The sequence below is a fragment of the Fusarium pseudograminearum genome, chromosome 1, assembly GCF_000303195.2.
Source record: "Fusarium pseudograminearum CS3096 chromosome 1, whole genome shotgun sequence".
Classification (NCBI taxonomy): domain Eukaryota; kingdom Fungi; phylum Ascomycota; class Sordariomycetes; order Hypocreales; family Nectriaceae; genus Fusarium; species Fusarium pseudograminearum.
This window is the reverse complement of record NC_031951.1, coordinates 9,591,687-9,607,064: the sequence shown is the minus strand read 5'-3', so window position 1 is coordinate 9,607,064 and position 15,378 is coordinate 9,591,687. Positions and strand designations below refer to the sequence as shown.

Sequence of the window (15,378 nt, the reverse complement as noted above, 5' to 3'; positions counted from 1 at the left end):
AAAAACACGCGCATTGACAGTATTTTACAGAAACCATTCTCTCATTGCATGACAGCACCCCCCTCTTCCGACTAGTAAAAACATAACAAGAGCTCGAATCCATTATCCCATTTCCGTGCACAAACAGGGCAGATGCAAGGTCGAACCTGACCATGCGCCCACGTCTCCAATTCCCTGCTTTGAATCCATGTCCGGATGAAGAAGCAGGGAAATTCGTAACGCCATATATGATCTCATTGATTTGTGCCATGTCTCAGAACCGCTCGTGTGTTTGAGTAGGTTCTTGTCAAGCTGGGTTCTGAGCAGGCCGTGTCGTGTTGGCCGTTTAGCAGACAGCGTCGACGGTGGCCTTGGAGTTCATGAGCAGAGCAACAATAAGACCGTAAAGACCTAGAAAACAGTGTTAGACATTTGGAAGCTTCTGAGCAAGCGCGACGAAACATACCGAGGACTTCGGCGAAAATGAGAATCAGAATCATTCCGACGAAGAGACGGGGCTGTTGGGCAGTTCCTCGGACACCAGCATCACCGACAATACCAATGGCGAAACCGGCAGCGAGACCAGCAAGACCGACGGAAAGGCCAGCACCGAATTGGATGAAGCTAGTGAACAGGGGCAAGTCCTGCTTGAGACCATCGGAGATAAGGACGGAGACGACGAGACCGTAGATGCCAATGATACCAGCCATAATGACGGGAACAATGTCTGCACAAGTTAGCACTGGATGAATCGCCAATGTCGTTTCAGATGGGCCGCGTACTCTTGACGATCAAGTCGGGGCGGAGGACACCCATAGCGGCGATACCAACACCAGACTTGGCGGTACCGTAAGAGGCACCGAGACAGGTGAAGACAATAGCGCAGGTGCAGCCCATGGCACCGAAGAAGGGCTAGATGAAGATTAGTTATATGCATTTTGATGGTAAACCGATATCGTCGACCGCCTCACGATGGAGGATGGGCGTCGCGAGGTGACGTCGACGGTACGGATGACGTGGAGGACTAACCGAGTAAACGGGGCTACAAAGGCGCGCATGTTAGCTTCAATCATCAATTGTAATGTAATGCGAGGCCATTCCGGCAGGTTTTCGCGTTAAACGATGATGCCTGGAGCTCCTTGTGATGCAGAGGGAGCTTGATGATGATGGGGGCAAGGAGGCGCGCAAGCACATACCAAAGTTCGCTGACCATCTTGACTGTTGTTACGCGAAAACGGAGTAGATGTGAATCGAAAAAGGAAGTGTTGGAGAAGGCGAAGTGTTCGTGGAACGACAGACGAGCTGAATTGTCGGGAGATGAAGTCGTTGGATAACGGGTCGGTTTCTTAAGGCGAAGATGTCGAAGTAAGGTGTGCTTGTTAAGGTCTCATTCCAGGTTGGCGTCTGGTTGGCGGCAAGTTTTGCTGTACTCTGGTAGGAGGGAGAGCACGGGGGAGCATTACCTAAGACGCCACGGGGGTTCCAATTGTTTCGGATTAAAGATAGACCAGACACGCTAGTCCCTGGCCGGTGGATTGAGGAGTTTGGGTGGTGTTGAGTACTCTGTACACAGCCTCGCATCTCAACGCCACACAAGGCTCGGCGCCACATCTGAAATTTTCCGCCTCGGCGCATACACTTCTTAACTTTTTTTTTTCTCTCTTCCTCTTCTCTTGACTCTGTCGATACATCGCCAACCACGTTCCATCAAATTAATCTTAGTCCTCAGGGCGAGCCAACGCAAGGAACCCTGAATCACCATCTTGTATGTTTGGATATAGTCATCGCTGGCCATCCAATCCCGACCGTTACGCCCAGAATCAGTCACTGACCGCCCGCCATCAGAATCTTTCCTAAACATAAACCTCGGTTTTAATCTTCAATATGTCTGAAAGCGCTGGTACGATCTACCCTCCCTCGAAGCTACAATATACGGTGCGCTAACCTATTTGATAGCCTGGCCCCTTGCCGATCAGAAGCTCGAGCAGGAGCTTCTCGATCTTGTCCAGTCTTCTCAGCGTAAGTTCTCTCTGGGCTAGTTCGTTTGAGAGGTTGTTGCTAATGCGCTGTTAAACAGACGCTCGCCAGCTGAAGAAGGGTGCCGTAAGTGATACCTGATTTGCAACTTTCCCTCAACTTTTACTGACAACGCTGTAGAACGAGGCCACCAAGACCCTGAACCGTGGTGTTTCTGAGCTTGTCGTCCTCGCCGCCGACACTCAGCCTCTTGCCATTCTCCTCCACCTCCCTCTTCTCTGCGAAGACAAGAACGGTAAGCACGATCATGGAGCAAATATGTTTGCATTTTGCTAACTTACATCCGCCAGTCCCCTACGTTTATGTCAGCAGCAAGATGCACCTCGGCCGTGCCTGTGGTGTTAGCCGTGCTGTCATTGCTGCTAGCATCACCAGCAACGACGCCAGCGAGCTCGCCGGCCAGATCCGAGCCATGCGCGACAAGGTCGAGCGCCTCGCTATCTAAGATACCCAACGAGTCGAGGAGGAAAGCAAAAGATGGAAAGCTTTTTCGTCTGGGCAGCCGGCTCTCAAGGGCTGTTTATTGCAGCTTAGATATGTTACCGAGTTTTGATGACTCGGGCTCAGTCATATGGTGCAATAATTGGTGTATGAAATTGGGCCTTTGGGTAGAATAGTAATATCATCAACTGTCTCGACGAACGCTAAATACGAAAACGAGCCAAAGTGGATATGTCGAACTATTTTCCAATGCGAATGCGGTGTCGGCGGCTTTTTGGCGCTATATACAGTGGTTACAGCACTGCCAAGTTATGACGTCTCCACTGCCAAAAATCGATTAAGCTGATGCGGTCATGTCTGATTTCTGTCAAGTGAACTGTAGCTTTCCCTGGCTCCTCCTGCAGCTGTATTGTAACTCAACTTTGCATCTCATTTTGTTGTTTGATCGTCAATCGCTCTGTTATCACTCCCCTGTCGTTGCCTCTGAATGCACATACATCATCGCCGACAAAAAGTTGCGTGCCCCGCACAATGCCAGCCATCGCTCGCAAGCTCCTCATCTGCGCAGCGATAGATGGGCTTGTAATACAGCCTCTTTCTTCCAAGGGCCAACGACCTTTCCAACCGGTGCGAGTTAAATACGGCGACGCGTCAGTTTCTCGTGTCCAACGCGAATATGGATTAGATGATTCAAAACCAGACCCGTCCTTTGAAGCTTTCGGGGTGATTGGTACGAGATCTCGTGGCCCCATGCTTATATAACAGCTTGTCCTATGTCATGTAAGATGGAGACTAATTGGCTCTATTATTCTAGGTCTCATCACAGTATCAAAGTCAAGTTATCTTGTGACTATTACCCGGCGCCAGCAAGTCGCACAGATTTGTGGCCATCCCATCTACGTCGTTACCGAAGTTGCCATCACACCATGCACATCGAAAATAGGCGCCGAGGAGGCAATAAAGAGAACCTCGGATCACATATCACGCCAAGCAAGAGACTCGGGCGACGAGAGCGATAGTAGCGAAGAAGAAGAAGAAGTAGAGTTTCCTTCAAGAGCATCAGACGAAGTTGAAGATGCTATTATCGATGACGATGATGCAAGACCAGGTTCTGCCAGGAGTCGTGTTGCTGAAGATGTAATTCGCAGAAGGGGCAGTTATGGTCGATTTGCGCAACGTTGGTTTAGTCGAAGTGGCTGGACTTTGGATCAGAAGAGAAACATGGGATTGAGCAATGCTCCAAAGGTGCCGGAAACTGCTTCTACTGCAGCCGAGTCCTCGTCAGACGAGGTGCAAGAGAGCCTCGACAAAGTTGCGCCCAGTGAGCCCGAACTATTGCCAAAGTTGTTGCGAACTGCCCAGGTTCTCTTCGGCTCATCTCGAAGTTTCTACTTCTCTTATGATTTTGACCTCACTCGCTCCCTCGATGAACGATCCGTGCCTCAGAATACTGAGACACCTTTGCACAACCAAGTCGATGAGGCGTTCTTTTGGAACCGTAACCTCCTACAGCCATTCACATCTAGTGGGCAAGATTATCTGGCGTTACCGTTGATGCAGGGTTTCGTGGGACAAAAGACATTCATCGTTGATAACCAGCCTCCCCAGAGCGACGACAAGGGGAAGGAGTCCGTCGAGCTTTCCGATCTTTCGCCTACAAAAGAGCACTCAGAGTTTCCGGGATTTGGAAGCTCTAGAGCATCTATCGATCTTCGTTCTTCGGAGAGAAAATATCTCATAACAGTGATTTCGCGCCGCTCCACCAAAAGAGCTGGTCTGCGATATCTGCGCCGTGGCATTGATCAGGATGGCTTCGTTGCGAACATGGTAGAGACTGAACAGCTACTCTCCACGCCTACATGGGACCCGTCTTCAAATGTCTACTCCTTTTTGCAAGTAAGAGGCAGCATCCCTCTTTTCTTTAAACAGTCTCCATATGCTTTCAAGCCCACGCCTATACAGCAACACTCTGAGGAGGCCAACCAAGCTGCGTGTCGTAGGCATTTCGAAAGTCTGTCTAGAAATTATGGCCAACTCCAAATAGTCAACCTTGTGGAAAAACACGGGGTTGAATCAATTATTGGTGGTGCATACGAGAAAGCAGTAGAAGAAGTTAACAAGGAAGCAAGCCAAGATAACAAAATACCCTTCGAGTGGTTTGACTTTCACGCGGCTTGCAAAGGCATGAAATTTGAAAACGTCAGCATGCTTTTGGATCAACTTAGAGATAAGATTGAGAGCTTTGGCAGCACCGTACAAAAGGATGGTAATCAGGTGTCCAGGCAGAAAGGCGTCTTCCGAACCAACTGCATGGATTGCCTTGATCGCACCAACGTCTGCCAAAGCTCGTTCGCAAAGCATATGCTTGAAGTCCAGCTTAAGGAGGAAGGATTTGACATGAGTGCACAGACTGACCAGGTGACAGCTTGGTTCAATACTCTTTGGGCAGACAATGGCGATGCAGTGTCGAAACAGTATGCGTCAACAGCGGCGATGAAGGGTGACTACACGAGAACGCGAAAGAGGGATTACCGTGGGGCTTTGAACGATTTGGGCCTCGGACTTGCTCGATATTACAGTGGGTATGTTTATGAACCACAACCCCTTGATGTGTTGATTTCTTGTTAACCAAAATAGCATGGTAAATGACTACTTCAGCCAAGCAGCTATCGATTTCCTCCTCGGAAACGTGACGGCGAAAATCTTCGAGGAGTTTGAAAGCGATATGATGACAAAGGACCCAGCGGTATCCGTTACCAAGATGAGAGAACTAGCCGTTGAACTGTGCCAGAAGCGGGTGATCGCCGACGAGAAGGAAGAGTTTCATGGCGGATGGGTACTCCTGAGTCCAACTACACCCGACGCTATTAGGTCTTGGCCTTTGGAAGAAGTTGTTCTCTTGCTGACAGACGCGGCTCTTTATTCATGCCGTTTTGACTGGAAATCCGACAAGGTATCCTCTTTCGAACGTGTTGAGCTCGACAGTGTCACGGGCATCAAGTACGGGACTTATATCACCTCGACAATCTCTCTGTCTCACGTCGACGAGGTCAAGAACGCCGGCTTCGTGGTGACGTACAGTCCCGGCAAGAGTGACATTCGTCGTACCAACACACGAACCCTATCAAGCCACGGCACAATGGCAGGAAAGGCTAGCCCAGCCGAGCAAAAGGATGCGAGCTTACCGGTCAGTCTGGCAAACTTGCTTACAAGCAAGACTTCGTCTGCGTCGTTGCCAAGCGTTCGCCGTCTTGTCTTCAAGGCAACCAATGCGGACTCATCCATCGCTGTTTTGGGTGACGATGGCCCGAAGCAAACAGAAACTCAGCAGGTGTCCACAATATGTGGTGATATTGAACGGCTGGCACTGGAAAGACATCCACGACAGCCAGGCGAGGAGCACGAGACTCTCGTAGAGACAGGTCCTATCATTTCTCTTGAGGAGGCGAAGAAGAATACGGGGTTGTTAGAGCAGCTGGGACACTCGCTCAAGAAGATGGTGTGGGCTTGATTGGCCCCATCACCCGAGAAGCGACGTAAACAATCAAAGTATACGTAATAACGGCATAGATAATACAAGAAAGAATACCAATGCATTGCCCAAAATGGCACTTTTGATTATATTGGTTTTTGCAGGCGGTACAAGTGCATCTGGTAACGCATATCCTCCAAGGCTATCGGATACGATAAGTCTTCTGAAAGACGAAACCATGTGGAATCGTCCGACTGCAGCTTCTCCCACGAGTATCCAGGAGTTTCGGTCTCGATGAGAGTGTGGTCCAGTAGCCATTGCATAGGGTACTTCTTCTTTTCTTTACCCAGGGCTGCTTCGGAGTAGCTGCCTGGACTATCCACCACAAGGACCAGGCTGTCCGGAGCAAGGACTTGCCCTAGGTTCTTGAGGAACCTGGTCGTTTTCCCGATCCCTGCCGTGGTGTACAGTTCATTAAGCGTGAAGAGCATGGTCAAGAGGATAGATGTCTTGCCGTCAGCGCACTGAGCTGAAAGGGAATCAAGGTCGATGTTTAAAACGTCTTTTTGGACAAAGGCGAGAGAAAGCTGATCTTTTCCTAGCATCGGACGGTTGGCTGCTTGACGAGCTGCAGAAGCATACTTTGAGATCGGTGGGGGGTTGATAGTACTTGATTCCAGGAGAGATACGACCTGTGCCCAAGGACCTGAATCTAAGAGCGTTAAGTGGCCATATGTAGAAGTGGTCTGGATGTAGGAAGCAAAAGCAATATGCTCGGCCGCACAACCGCCGATGGACAACATATGCAAAGAGGCATTCCGTGAAGGAGAAGTGCTGTCAAGCTTGATGGATTCTATTCCAGCAGCGACATCCTGTTCCAGCTTGTCGTTTTCGTCACTAGTCGTTTCGCCCTTGGTCTGGCCAATTTCAGACTCCTCTCGCGGTGTCTCCTTGTTAGGAATCAAAATCTTGTTAAGGTGGCGCTTGATGCTGAGCAACACCGTGGCATAGCAAAGGGCTCGGGTGGGGCTCCATCGAGCAGCATAGGCTTCAAGATAGTCCTCTCTCCCAAACGCGGTAGCAAATTCCCTGTTAAACAAGGCCTGCTTTATCTCCTGGAGCGTCGTTGTGAATTCATCCGAAGTGAGCGTCTTGTTGAAAGCATTTGAGAAGATATCTAGAAGACGCTGCTGCTGCTCCTCGCTCTGAAGAGCTGGTGAAGAGGCTTCTGGCGGGGCATTTGACTTTTTGCTGCTCTGCTTGGATGAGGAAGCGGCCTTCTTGGAAGGACCAGTTTTCTTGACCATTTCTCTTCTCTCTTTCTATTCTGAGATCTTTGGAAGGGTTTAGCTCATTGGCTGGATTTAATTGGCGAGTAAACAAACTCGAGGTTGTCGTCGGCAACGTCACAGCAGTTGTTGGTTAATTTGATACTGGAGGGGGAAAATCTCGGACATGTTTGACCGATGGAATCGAAAACCCCCCACTTCGATCGAAGGCTGCCCTACCTGGAGAGTCAGTGACTGAGTAAGTGAGCTGGCGGTTCTTCGGTGAGAGACAGCGAAACCAACGGTGAGTGTAAGTGAGTTAGCAATTGATATGGCAGAGATTCGTAATATTAGCAATCAATCTCGTGAACATTATCACATCATATTCGGATTCTTGTCAAATATTTGTCACGACTGCTGGGCGGCCGCGAAACTTTTTGGATTGGGAAAGTCGAAGCTCTTAGATAGAAATGTCATATCATTCATCAGCAGTTACGGCATCATTGATAAACATTGATAGTTTATCCTTTACCGCGTTGGGGTGAAAAGTGCTGCATGTAGCTACCACACCTCAACCTCTTGGCTGCCTTGTCTCCTCATCTCGTCTCTTTTTTTTTTCTTTTTTTTTTCTGCGACTACAGACAGATAGACAAGACCGGTATCGCTCCCCATCAAATTTCAAGGTCGATAAAGTCGTTAGCTTACTCAACCAGTTACGGCTGTGACATTGGAATACCATTAGCCGCACCTCTGGCAGAAGCAGAATTTGAAAACGGCATTGTATCCGAATCAATAGGAGCAACCGGACGTGGGCTGCTGCCCCTCTTCTCTTGTCTTTTGAACCCCTCGTTGGGGGTATCGTTTCAATGCTTTAGGCGTACCAATTCAAAACTCGTTGGAGTTTCTAGATGGCCCATTGAAACATTTTTGCCTATTAATTGCCGGTTAAATTTAACCAGGGCGATACTCAGCCGCAGCTTGTACGATTGAGGGAAATAAAAGAAAGGTACGGACAGTAGTAGTCACCTGGCTAAGCGCGTTTAGGAATATATGGTGTTTTTACACAACCTACAAGAAAATTTCATATCCAGGCCAAGAATCGACAGCAAAGCATATGGCTACCTATGCACGGTTCACATGCTGGATAGAGTAGAGGATAGAGACTCGAGCAATGCAATGCAATGACGAAATGGCCACTCGACGTCACAGCAGCGAGAATTTGTTGCAAGAAGTGCCGCCATTATGGAGATCCATGGATAATTCATGCTGATTAAAGAGGGTCCATATCCTTGGGCGAGCTGGCGATGTCCCGTATGTATGTACCTCTCTGAAAGGTGAGACAAGACCAAAGAGGACCCTGAGTCTTGACCAGATCAATGGGTCTGTTTGGGCACGCGTTGGATCTGTAGCTTGTGACTGGACTTGGGAGGTATACTTTTTTTTTACTCAGCGAGATGAATTGCATTAACAAGCAAGCCTCAATAACAACAGCTATCATGAGAGAGGATAAACAGACGTAAGGAGGGGCACCTTGTTTACCTTCACAGGGTTGGCGTCACTGATGATACCCCCCATCTATTCTGATTCTGTTCCCCCCCACCGGAAGATCCACTCGGCGTGTCGCCGGCCAGATTTGACCTCGTTCGGCGGCGACGGCGGCGGTTGAGGGACATGGCTATACATACTGAAATCTGAGTTTGAGTGAGAATTCGATTCGACAAGTGAAGCTGTCGATCTGCCCTTTTTGAGGTGGCTGGTGCATATACATTCCTACATACAAGAACTAGCATTGGATTTATTGTACTTGCCAAGAAGGAAGGGCTGTCTTGTTCGTATGCTTTGAAACCCAAAGGCACGGCGGCATGATGAGACCACAGACATCAAATCAACAACTTCACGCACCCCCAAGCAACGAATTGGGTAAGATATCACTCAAGTTGCAGCCCAAGTCTCTCTCCTTAGGCATGTAGACATCCATAGCATACAAGATATCACCATGTCAACACGTATAGCAGCGGGATATCACCCGGCCGAATTATTCTACAAGACTGGGAAAACTGGAGACCACTAACATTTCATGACACTACCGTACCTGTCTGTCCCCGTACCCCTCCACCCTTGTTTTGAGTTGTAGTTGGAGCGTGGTAGTGGTAGGTGGCAGGTAGACGTCAGATGTGCTCCGATTTATCTCCCCGTCATTCTACCTTCACCCAAGTACCTTCCACTCCCTTCTCCTTCCTCTTTTCTTCTCTCTTCCTCCTTCTCCTTCTCCTTCTCCTCCTCTTCCTTTCTTCTTCTTCATATATCCAAATACTCATAAATCAGTCAAAATGGGTTACGGCGAACTTGATCAGAAGGCTATCAACACCATCCGTGTCCTCGCGGTAAGTTCGACTCCCCTCTCTTCTTCCCTGCTGCTCTGTCGTCCACCCATCGAGCTCACTGAATGGGTTTTTACCCCGCCACGGCTGCCCCGCCATTTCTTACCATGAGGAATGCGCGACAAGCAACATTGTGGTGAAAGTATCAATCGCAGAGACCATCATAGTTTGGTTTCTGGTAGCTTGGTGTTTATTCGACATGTTCGCTTTGAATCCGATAGCTCCGCAGGGCCTGGAGAATGAGCTACGCGAAAGAGCCATGAAAACTAACGAGCTCAACAGGCCGATGCGACCGCTCACAGCAACTCGGGACACCCTGGTGCTCCCATGTGAGTTCACCCAATCTGCGTCTACACGATGAGAATACACACTGACATTGCTTTTACAGGGGAATGGCCCCAGTTGCTCACGTTCTGTTCAACAAGTTCATGAACTTCAACCCCAAGAACCCCGACTGGTTGAACCGTGACCGTTTCGTTCTCTCGTAAGTTCATTGAAGCCGTTTGCACCCACTCATCCACTAACCATTTTGTCCTTTAGCAACGGACACGGCTGCATGCTTCAGTATGCTATCCTCCACCTCTTCGGTTACGACCTCAGCATCGATGACCTGAAGGCTTTCCGAGTATGTGATCCAAGTCTCGTTTTTCGCCCTTATATGCTAACAGCACTCACAGTCCGTTGACAGCCGAACTCCTGGTCACCCCGAGGCTCACGACACTCCTGGAATTGAGGTCACCACTGGCCCTCTTGGCCAGGGTATCTCCAACGCTGTTGGTCTGGCCATGGCTCAGGCTCACACTGCCGCCACCTTCAACAAGGACGGTTTTGAGCTTGTCAACAACTACACCTACTCCTTCCTCGGCGATGGTTGCTTGATGGAGGGTGTCTCCAGCGAGGCTTGCTCTCTGGCTGGTCACCTCCAGCTTGGCAACCTCATTGCCATCTGGGACGACAACCAGATCACCATTGACGGTGACACCGCTGTTGCCTTCACCGAGGACGTCCCCAAGCGATACGAGGCTTACGGCTGGCACGTCATCAAGGTCGATGACGGTGACCACGACCTTGCTGCCATCGAGGCCGCCATCAAGGAGGCCAAGTCCGTAACTGACAAGCCTACTCTTATCCAGCTCAAGACCACCATTGGTTTCGGCTCCCTCAACCAGGGCACCCACGGTGTCCACGGTTCTCCTCTCAAGGCTGATGACATCAAGCAGCTGAAGGAGAAGTGGGGTTTCAACCCCGACGAGAGCTTCGCCGTTCCCCAGGAGGTCTACGACTTCTACGGCAAGCGATCCTCTGAGGGCGCCGCCCGTGAGCAGGAGTGGAACCAGCTCCTCGCCAAGTACAAGGAGCAGTACCCCAAGGAGCACGCCGACCTTGTCCGCCGATTGACCGGCGAGCTTCCCGAGGGTTGGGAGAAGAGCCTTCCCGTCTACACCCCCTCCGACCCCGCCATTGCCTCGCGAAAGCTGTCCGAGACCGTCCTCGCCAAGATCGAGGGTGTCATCCCCGAGCTCTTCGGTGGTTCCGCCGATTTGACCGGCTCCAACCTGACCCGCTGGAAGGAGGCTGTCGACTTCCAGCCCAAGTCCACTGGTCTCGGTGACTACTCTGGCCGATACGTCCGATACGGTGTCCGTGAGCACGGTATGGGCGCTATTCTCAACGGTCTGGCTGCTTACGGTACCATTCTCCCCTACTCTGGTACCTTCCTGAACTTCGTTTCTTACGCTGCCGGATCCGTCCGTCTGTCTGCTCTTTCTCGCGTCCGCACCATCTGGGTCGCCACTCACGACTCCATTGGTCTCGGAGAGGATGGTCCTACTCACCAGCCTATTGAGACTCTTGCTCACTTCCGCGCGCTCCCTAACACCATGGTCTGGCGACCTGCTGACGGTAACGAGACCAGTGGTGCTTACTACGTCTGCTTGACTTCCAAGCACACCCCTAGCATCATTGCTCTGTCTCGTCAAAACCTTCCCCAGCTCGAGGGCTCTACCATCGAGAAGGCCGCCAAGGGTGGTTACGTCCTGCACGAGGTTGAGGGTGCCGACATCACCCTGGTTTCTACCGGTTCCGAGGTTTCCATTGCCGTCGACGCCGCCAAGTACCTCGAGGAGAAGAAGAACATCAAGGCTCGCATTGTCTCCATGCCCTGCTTTGAGGCCTTCGACCTCCAGGACAAGGAGTACCGCCTGTCTGTCCTTCCCGACGGTGTCCCCTCTTTGTCCATTGAGGTCATGAGCACCATGGGCTGGGAGCGCTACACTCACGAGCAGTTTGGTATCAACCGATTCGGTGCTTCTGGTGCCTACAAGGATGTCTACAAGGCAAGTCCCCCCGCTCTTTATCTAGATCTAGTCGAACATGTTGCTGACCCCTACTATAGAAGTTCGAGTTCACCCCCGAGGGTATCGCCAAGCGTGCCGTTGCCACCATCGACTTCTGGAAGGATGTTCCCAACGTCCGATCTCCCATCAACCGCGCCTTCCAGCAGATCATCTAGATCTAATAATATAACGAGTAAAAAGAAACGAAGGAAAAGAGTAAAAATACCGGTACAAAATAAGACCGGACAGAATGATTATGATGATGGACTTTGGAGCAAGGCCTTGTGGATTTCGAGCAACTTAGACGTACTACGAGATGAAATTAAATCTTCTAGAACAATGAACTGGTATGCTGTGCTGTGCCGTGCTGTGCCGTGCCTTGCTGTGGTAACTGTCTGCCACACGATTCTATGATCTATATAGCCGTGGTAGGGTTGAATAACTTGAATTTATATGTGCGCCTCCGACGTGTCATGGTTGAAGACACATGAGTTCCTCAGAACCCAAATGCTGGTCGTTTTTCTTCTCATGTCGCATCCCATCTTGCAACTTGTCGCATTATAGATGGTGCACGATCCTAAATGACGAATACACCAAAGCTTTTATCCTAGTTTCCTCGTGCACTTCATGTCGTTTTTGCGTATTCCCCTTTGTGGTATCGCTTCGTATTACATCGCTTCGTAAACGTAGTTCGTCATGTCATGAAAACGACAAGCATTGCTCGGATGTCAAATATCCCCTTTCTGTCTGATCACTCTGGTCCATTCTCGTTTGCGCGCTCCTGGCTGCTTTCAGCTGCCCATTCCTTTTGAATCTCTCTTCCTACGCGCTCCAGTCTAGCGGATGCGCGGCGGGCCTCTCTTGATTCATCCGCGGAACCGGCCACAACGACGCCCACAAGCGGCGGGGCCGCATCCTCAGAGCGCGGGTCGCTGTAGAGCGCCGGCGCTGGTTCAGACCGAGGTGCTCTTTGGTCAACACCATGACTTGAGCCAGGCGCCGAACCGGGACGGCTTGAAGTCGCTGGCGCAGCGTTGTTGGTGGTTGTGTCGACTGCGTCGCGAGGATCAAGATATGAATACAGCACGACAGGCCCACGGTCTGGGTACTCGACCATCAGGCGCTGAGGGCGGCCAAGACCAAGCCTTTGAGCGGCAGTCTGTGAGGATAGTGCGCTGGAAGTTAGGGCTGTGAGAGATTCGAGATGCGATTGCGACGAGGCCGAGGTGATGAGCGGGGTGAGAGTGCCGTCGGAGAGGTGGAGGGAGAGAGTGGGGTGTTGCGAGGGGAGGCTGGCCATGATGAAGATGGCGAAAGCCCCGGGATGGCTATTATGTCTGTAAAGATTGGAGGGTTATGCCGGAGCCGAAGAAATTCTGACGCAGTTGAAAAGAACAAAATATTATGGCGGAGGTAAGGTGAGTGGAGGAGGGGGTCTGATAATTAGGTCATGGATCGGAGGATATGGATGAATGGATGGATGATCTGGTGTTGGAGACAGACAGGCGCAGGGACAGAGACAACCGCCCAGAATGGACCGACAGACAGGGTAGCTTTTTGGCGCCCTCGCTTGGGGCTTGGCTGGTTAGGTAGGTTGAACCCCGCTGAAAGCATGGCTCTGTCACTGCATCATTCCGCTGTTGCTGTCGTTATGTTGCAGTGGGTTCCACCATATGATAAACCCAGACTTGCTACCCAGGTATGAAGAGGGGATAGCTTGTTGGATCATGATAAGAATTCACATAGTATCTGTTCAGTCAGTCCCTCAATGGTTATCTTGAAATCCTAGCAATCTCAGAGCTCTGCGGTGCTTCGTCGGCAACTTACAATGTTGAGAGCGTTATCGGGCCAAGAGCAAGCTATTAATAAAAGGAAAACATCAAATGGATACTGTATCAGTAATTTAAAGAGTGCTTAGGAACTTACCGTTCCCCCGCCTTTGACTTTCCCCACTGACAGCGATAGTGAAGTCAATCAAACGGCCGAGGTCATGAAGCTCGAGTAATTGAGCCGCCGTTTTCCACCAGCTGTTGCAGTACCTAGACCAGATCCAGATAGGTGGAAGCTACTAACTAGTCTAAGTCGGAGAGCTATATCAGGTTTTGCGGGGAGAAGATGGCGTGGAAGATTGCCAATTGCGATTGCGGCTTTGTTCGTTCGTTCTGTTAATTTTAACAACAAAGTTGCGGTCTATTTTGGGGAACCCCATTACATTCCATTTTCTCCTCCTCTCTCCTCCCCAGATCGAGACCCAAGTACCGCAGGAGGAATTGGTGTCAGAGAAAGTCGAGTCGTAATTGGTGCCGTAGGACGGCTGGATAAATCGTGGGGTACAGGATTGATGACCAGGATATTTGACGACGGTTTGCCTTGGCTGCAATACCTAGCATGGATTTTCGCATGGCCTTTGAAGAGAGGGGCCCCCATTGTGGATTATGTATTTGTTGAGGAAGGGCAACATATGCCTCACTTACGTGATTAAAATACTATTTTCCGTGATTGAACTTGTTATCGACAATAACCATGTCGATAAGGTGTGTGTGAACATTGTGGTGGGTTTTGGTGTTGCTGGTGGTTGACGGGCCTCGGATCTTAAACGACTTACATGCATTGAAGCGGTCAACAAGATGGCAGACAACAGGGGTCAGCTAGCCATTGAGAAGATATATTGTCAGGGTTGAAGTGACGCAGGTTTACCCATCAATGAGACCAAGTCGGTTTGTAAATGCCGAGTGTCTTATTTCAGTGCACCACTTGATACTTCACGTCTGACTTTATAGGCGAATCAACCCATCTGAACCCACGACAGGTATTCTCCGGGGGCCCTGTAATAGATTCAGTAATCCATACCATTGTTGACATATTGCAATTGTAGCTCGAGGAGAAGCTCAGGATTGTATTTCTGTTAAGAGGCGTTGATTCAATGAAGCTATATCCTCGGGTTTGTAGTCACTTGACGATCCTTAAGAATAATCAGTTTCTGAACATATTAATATAGCAATGGGGTTACCAGTAATCAGAGAGCCGTTTGTTTCTCTCGAGTCTTGGGGCTCTCCATAGATCAAGTATGGCATCCCGACTATACAAAGCTGCCTTATGATCTAGAGACTGAGCTTGACCACCACTGAAATCTGGTTCCATTCGTGAGGTCGGGACACGTTTTCGTGTGGCACAAGTAGCTTCCTCTCCACTGTTTTATCATTAGTAGAAAAACAAGTGAGTGATAACAAAGTGAAGAGGGCTATGTCTATTAATCACGATACTGTGCTCACGTTTTGAAACGTCTTGACGAGGTAATACACTGATGGTGTTAGAGGGCAGTGAGAGATGTAAATAGAATTCTCAACACTGTTAGCGAATGCATATATGTTATAAACTATTTGTTTCCTCTTAATCAACACCGACTTGGTAGTGATATTATCTATATAGGTCAGTTCATATCTATATCAACATTGGACTTTAGA

At 49.8% G+C, this 15,378-nt stretch overlaps 6 protein-coding genes across 6 annotated transcripts, besides 2 other annotated features; 3 read left to right on the top strand and 3 right to left on the bottom strand.

The window, feature by feature from the left end:
• Nucleotides 1–325: 325 nt before the first annotated feature.
• On the bottom strand, nt 326–1,037 carry FPSE_03900 (uncharacterized protein; the record flags this gene model as incomplete). Its single annotated transcript, XM_009257018.1, has 4 exons — nt 326–390; nt 446–706; nt 762–891; nt 951–1,037. The coding sequence occupies 4 exons, from the start codon at nt 1,035–1,037 to the stop codon at nt 326–328; spliced, it is 543 nt and encodes a 180-aa protein (XP_009255293.1).
• An 826-nt stretch (nt 1,038–1,863) lies between these two features.
• FPSE_03899 (uncharacterized protein) lies at nt 1,864–2,461 on the top strand (the record flags this gene model as incomplete). Its single annotated transcript, XM_009257017.1, has 5 exons — nt 1,864–1,879; nt 1,936–1,998; nt 2,057–2,082; nt 2,137–2,251; nt 2,307–2,461. The coding sequence occupies 5 exons, from the start codon at nt 1,864–1,866 to the stop codon at nt 2,459–2,461; spliced, it is 375 nt and encodes a 124-aa protein (XP_009255292.1).
• Nucleotides 2,462–2,988: 527 nt separating this feature from the next.
• Nucleotides 2,989–5,968, top strand: FPSE_03898 (uncharacterized protein; the record flags this gene model as incomplete). The annotated part of the gene is made up of 3 exons (XM_009257016.1): nt 2,989–3,187; nt 3,272–5,039; nt 5,095–5,968. 3 exons carry the CDS (start codon nt 2,989–2,991, stop codon nt 5,966–5,968), a joined length of 2,841 nt encoding a protein of 946 aa, XP_009255291.1.
• A 107-nt stretch (nt 5,969–6,075) lies between these two features.
• FPSE_03897 (uncharacterized protein) lies at nt 6,076–7,236 on the bottom strand (the record flags this gene model as incomplete). The annotated part of the gene is made up of 1 exon (XM_009257015.1): nt 6,076–7,236. The coding sequence occupies one exon, from the start codon at nt 7,234–7,236 to the stop codon at nt 6,076–6,078; it is 1,161 nt and encodes a 386-aa protein (XP_009255290.1).
• A 2,188-nt stretch (nt 7,237–9,424) lies between these two features.
• Nucleotides 9,425–9,497: a repeat region.
• A 30-nt stretch (nt 9,498–9,527) lies between these two features.
• On the top strand, nt 9,528–12,090 carry FPSE_03896 (uncharacterized protein; the record flags this gene model as incomplete). The annotated part of the gene is made up of 6 exons (XM_009257014.1): nt 9,528–9,581; nt 9,861–9,907; nt 9,967–10,062; nt 10,119–10,203; nt 10,256–11,905; nt 11,974–12,090. 6 exons carry the CDS (start codon nt 9,528–9,530, stop codon nt 12,088–12,090), a joined length of 2,049 nt encoding a protein of 682 aa, XP_009255289.1.
• A 174-nt stretch (nt 12,091–12,264) lies between these two features.
• Nucleotides 12,265–12,301: a microsatellite.
• Nucleotides 12,302–12,665: 364 nt separating this feature from the next.
• FPSE_03895 (uncharacterized protein) lies at nt 12,666–13,214 on the bottom strand (the record flags this gene model as incomplete). The annotated part of the gene is made up of 1 exon (XM_009257013.1): nt 12,666–13,214. One exon carries the CDS (start codon nt 13,212–13,214, stop codon nt 12,666–12,668), a length of 549 nt encoding a protein of 182 aa, XP_009255288.1.
• Nucleotides 13,215–15,378: the final 2,164 nt, after the last annotated feature.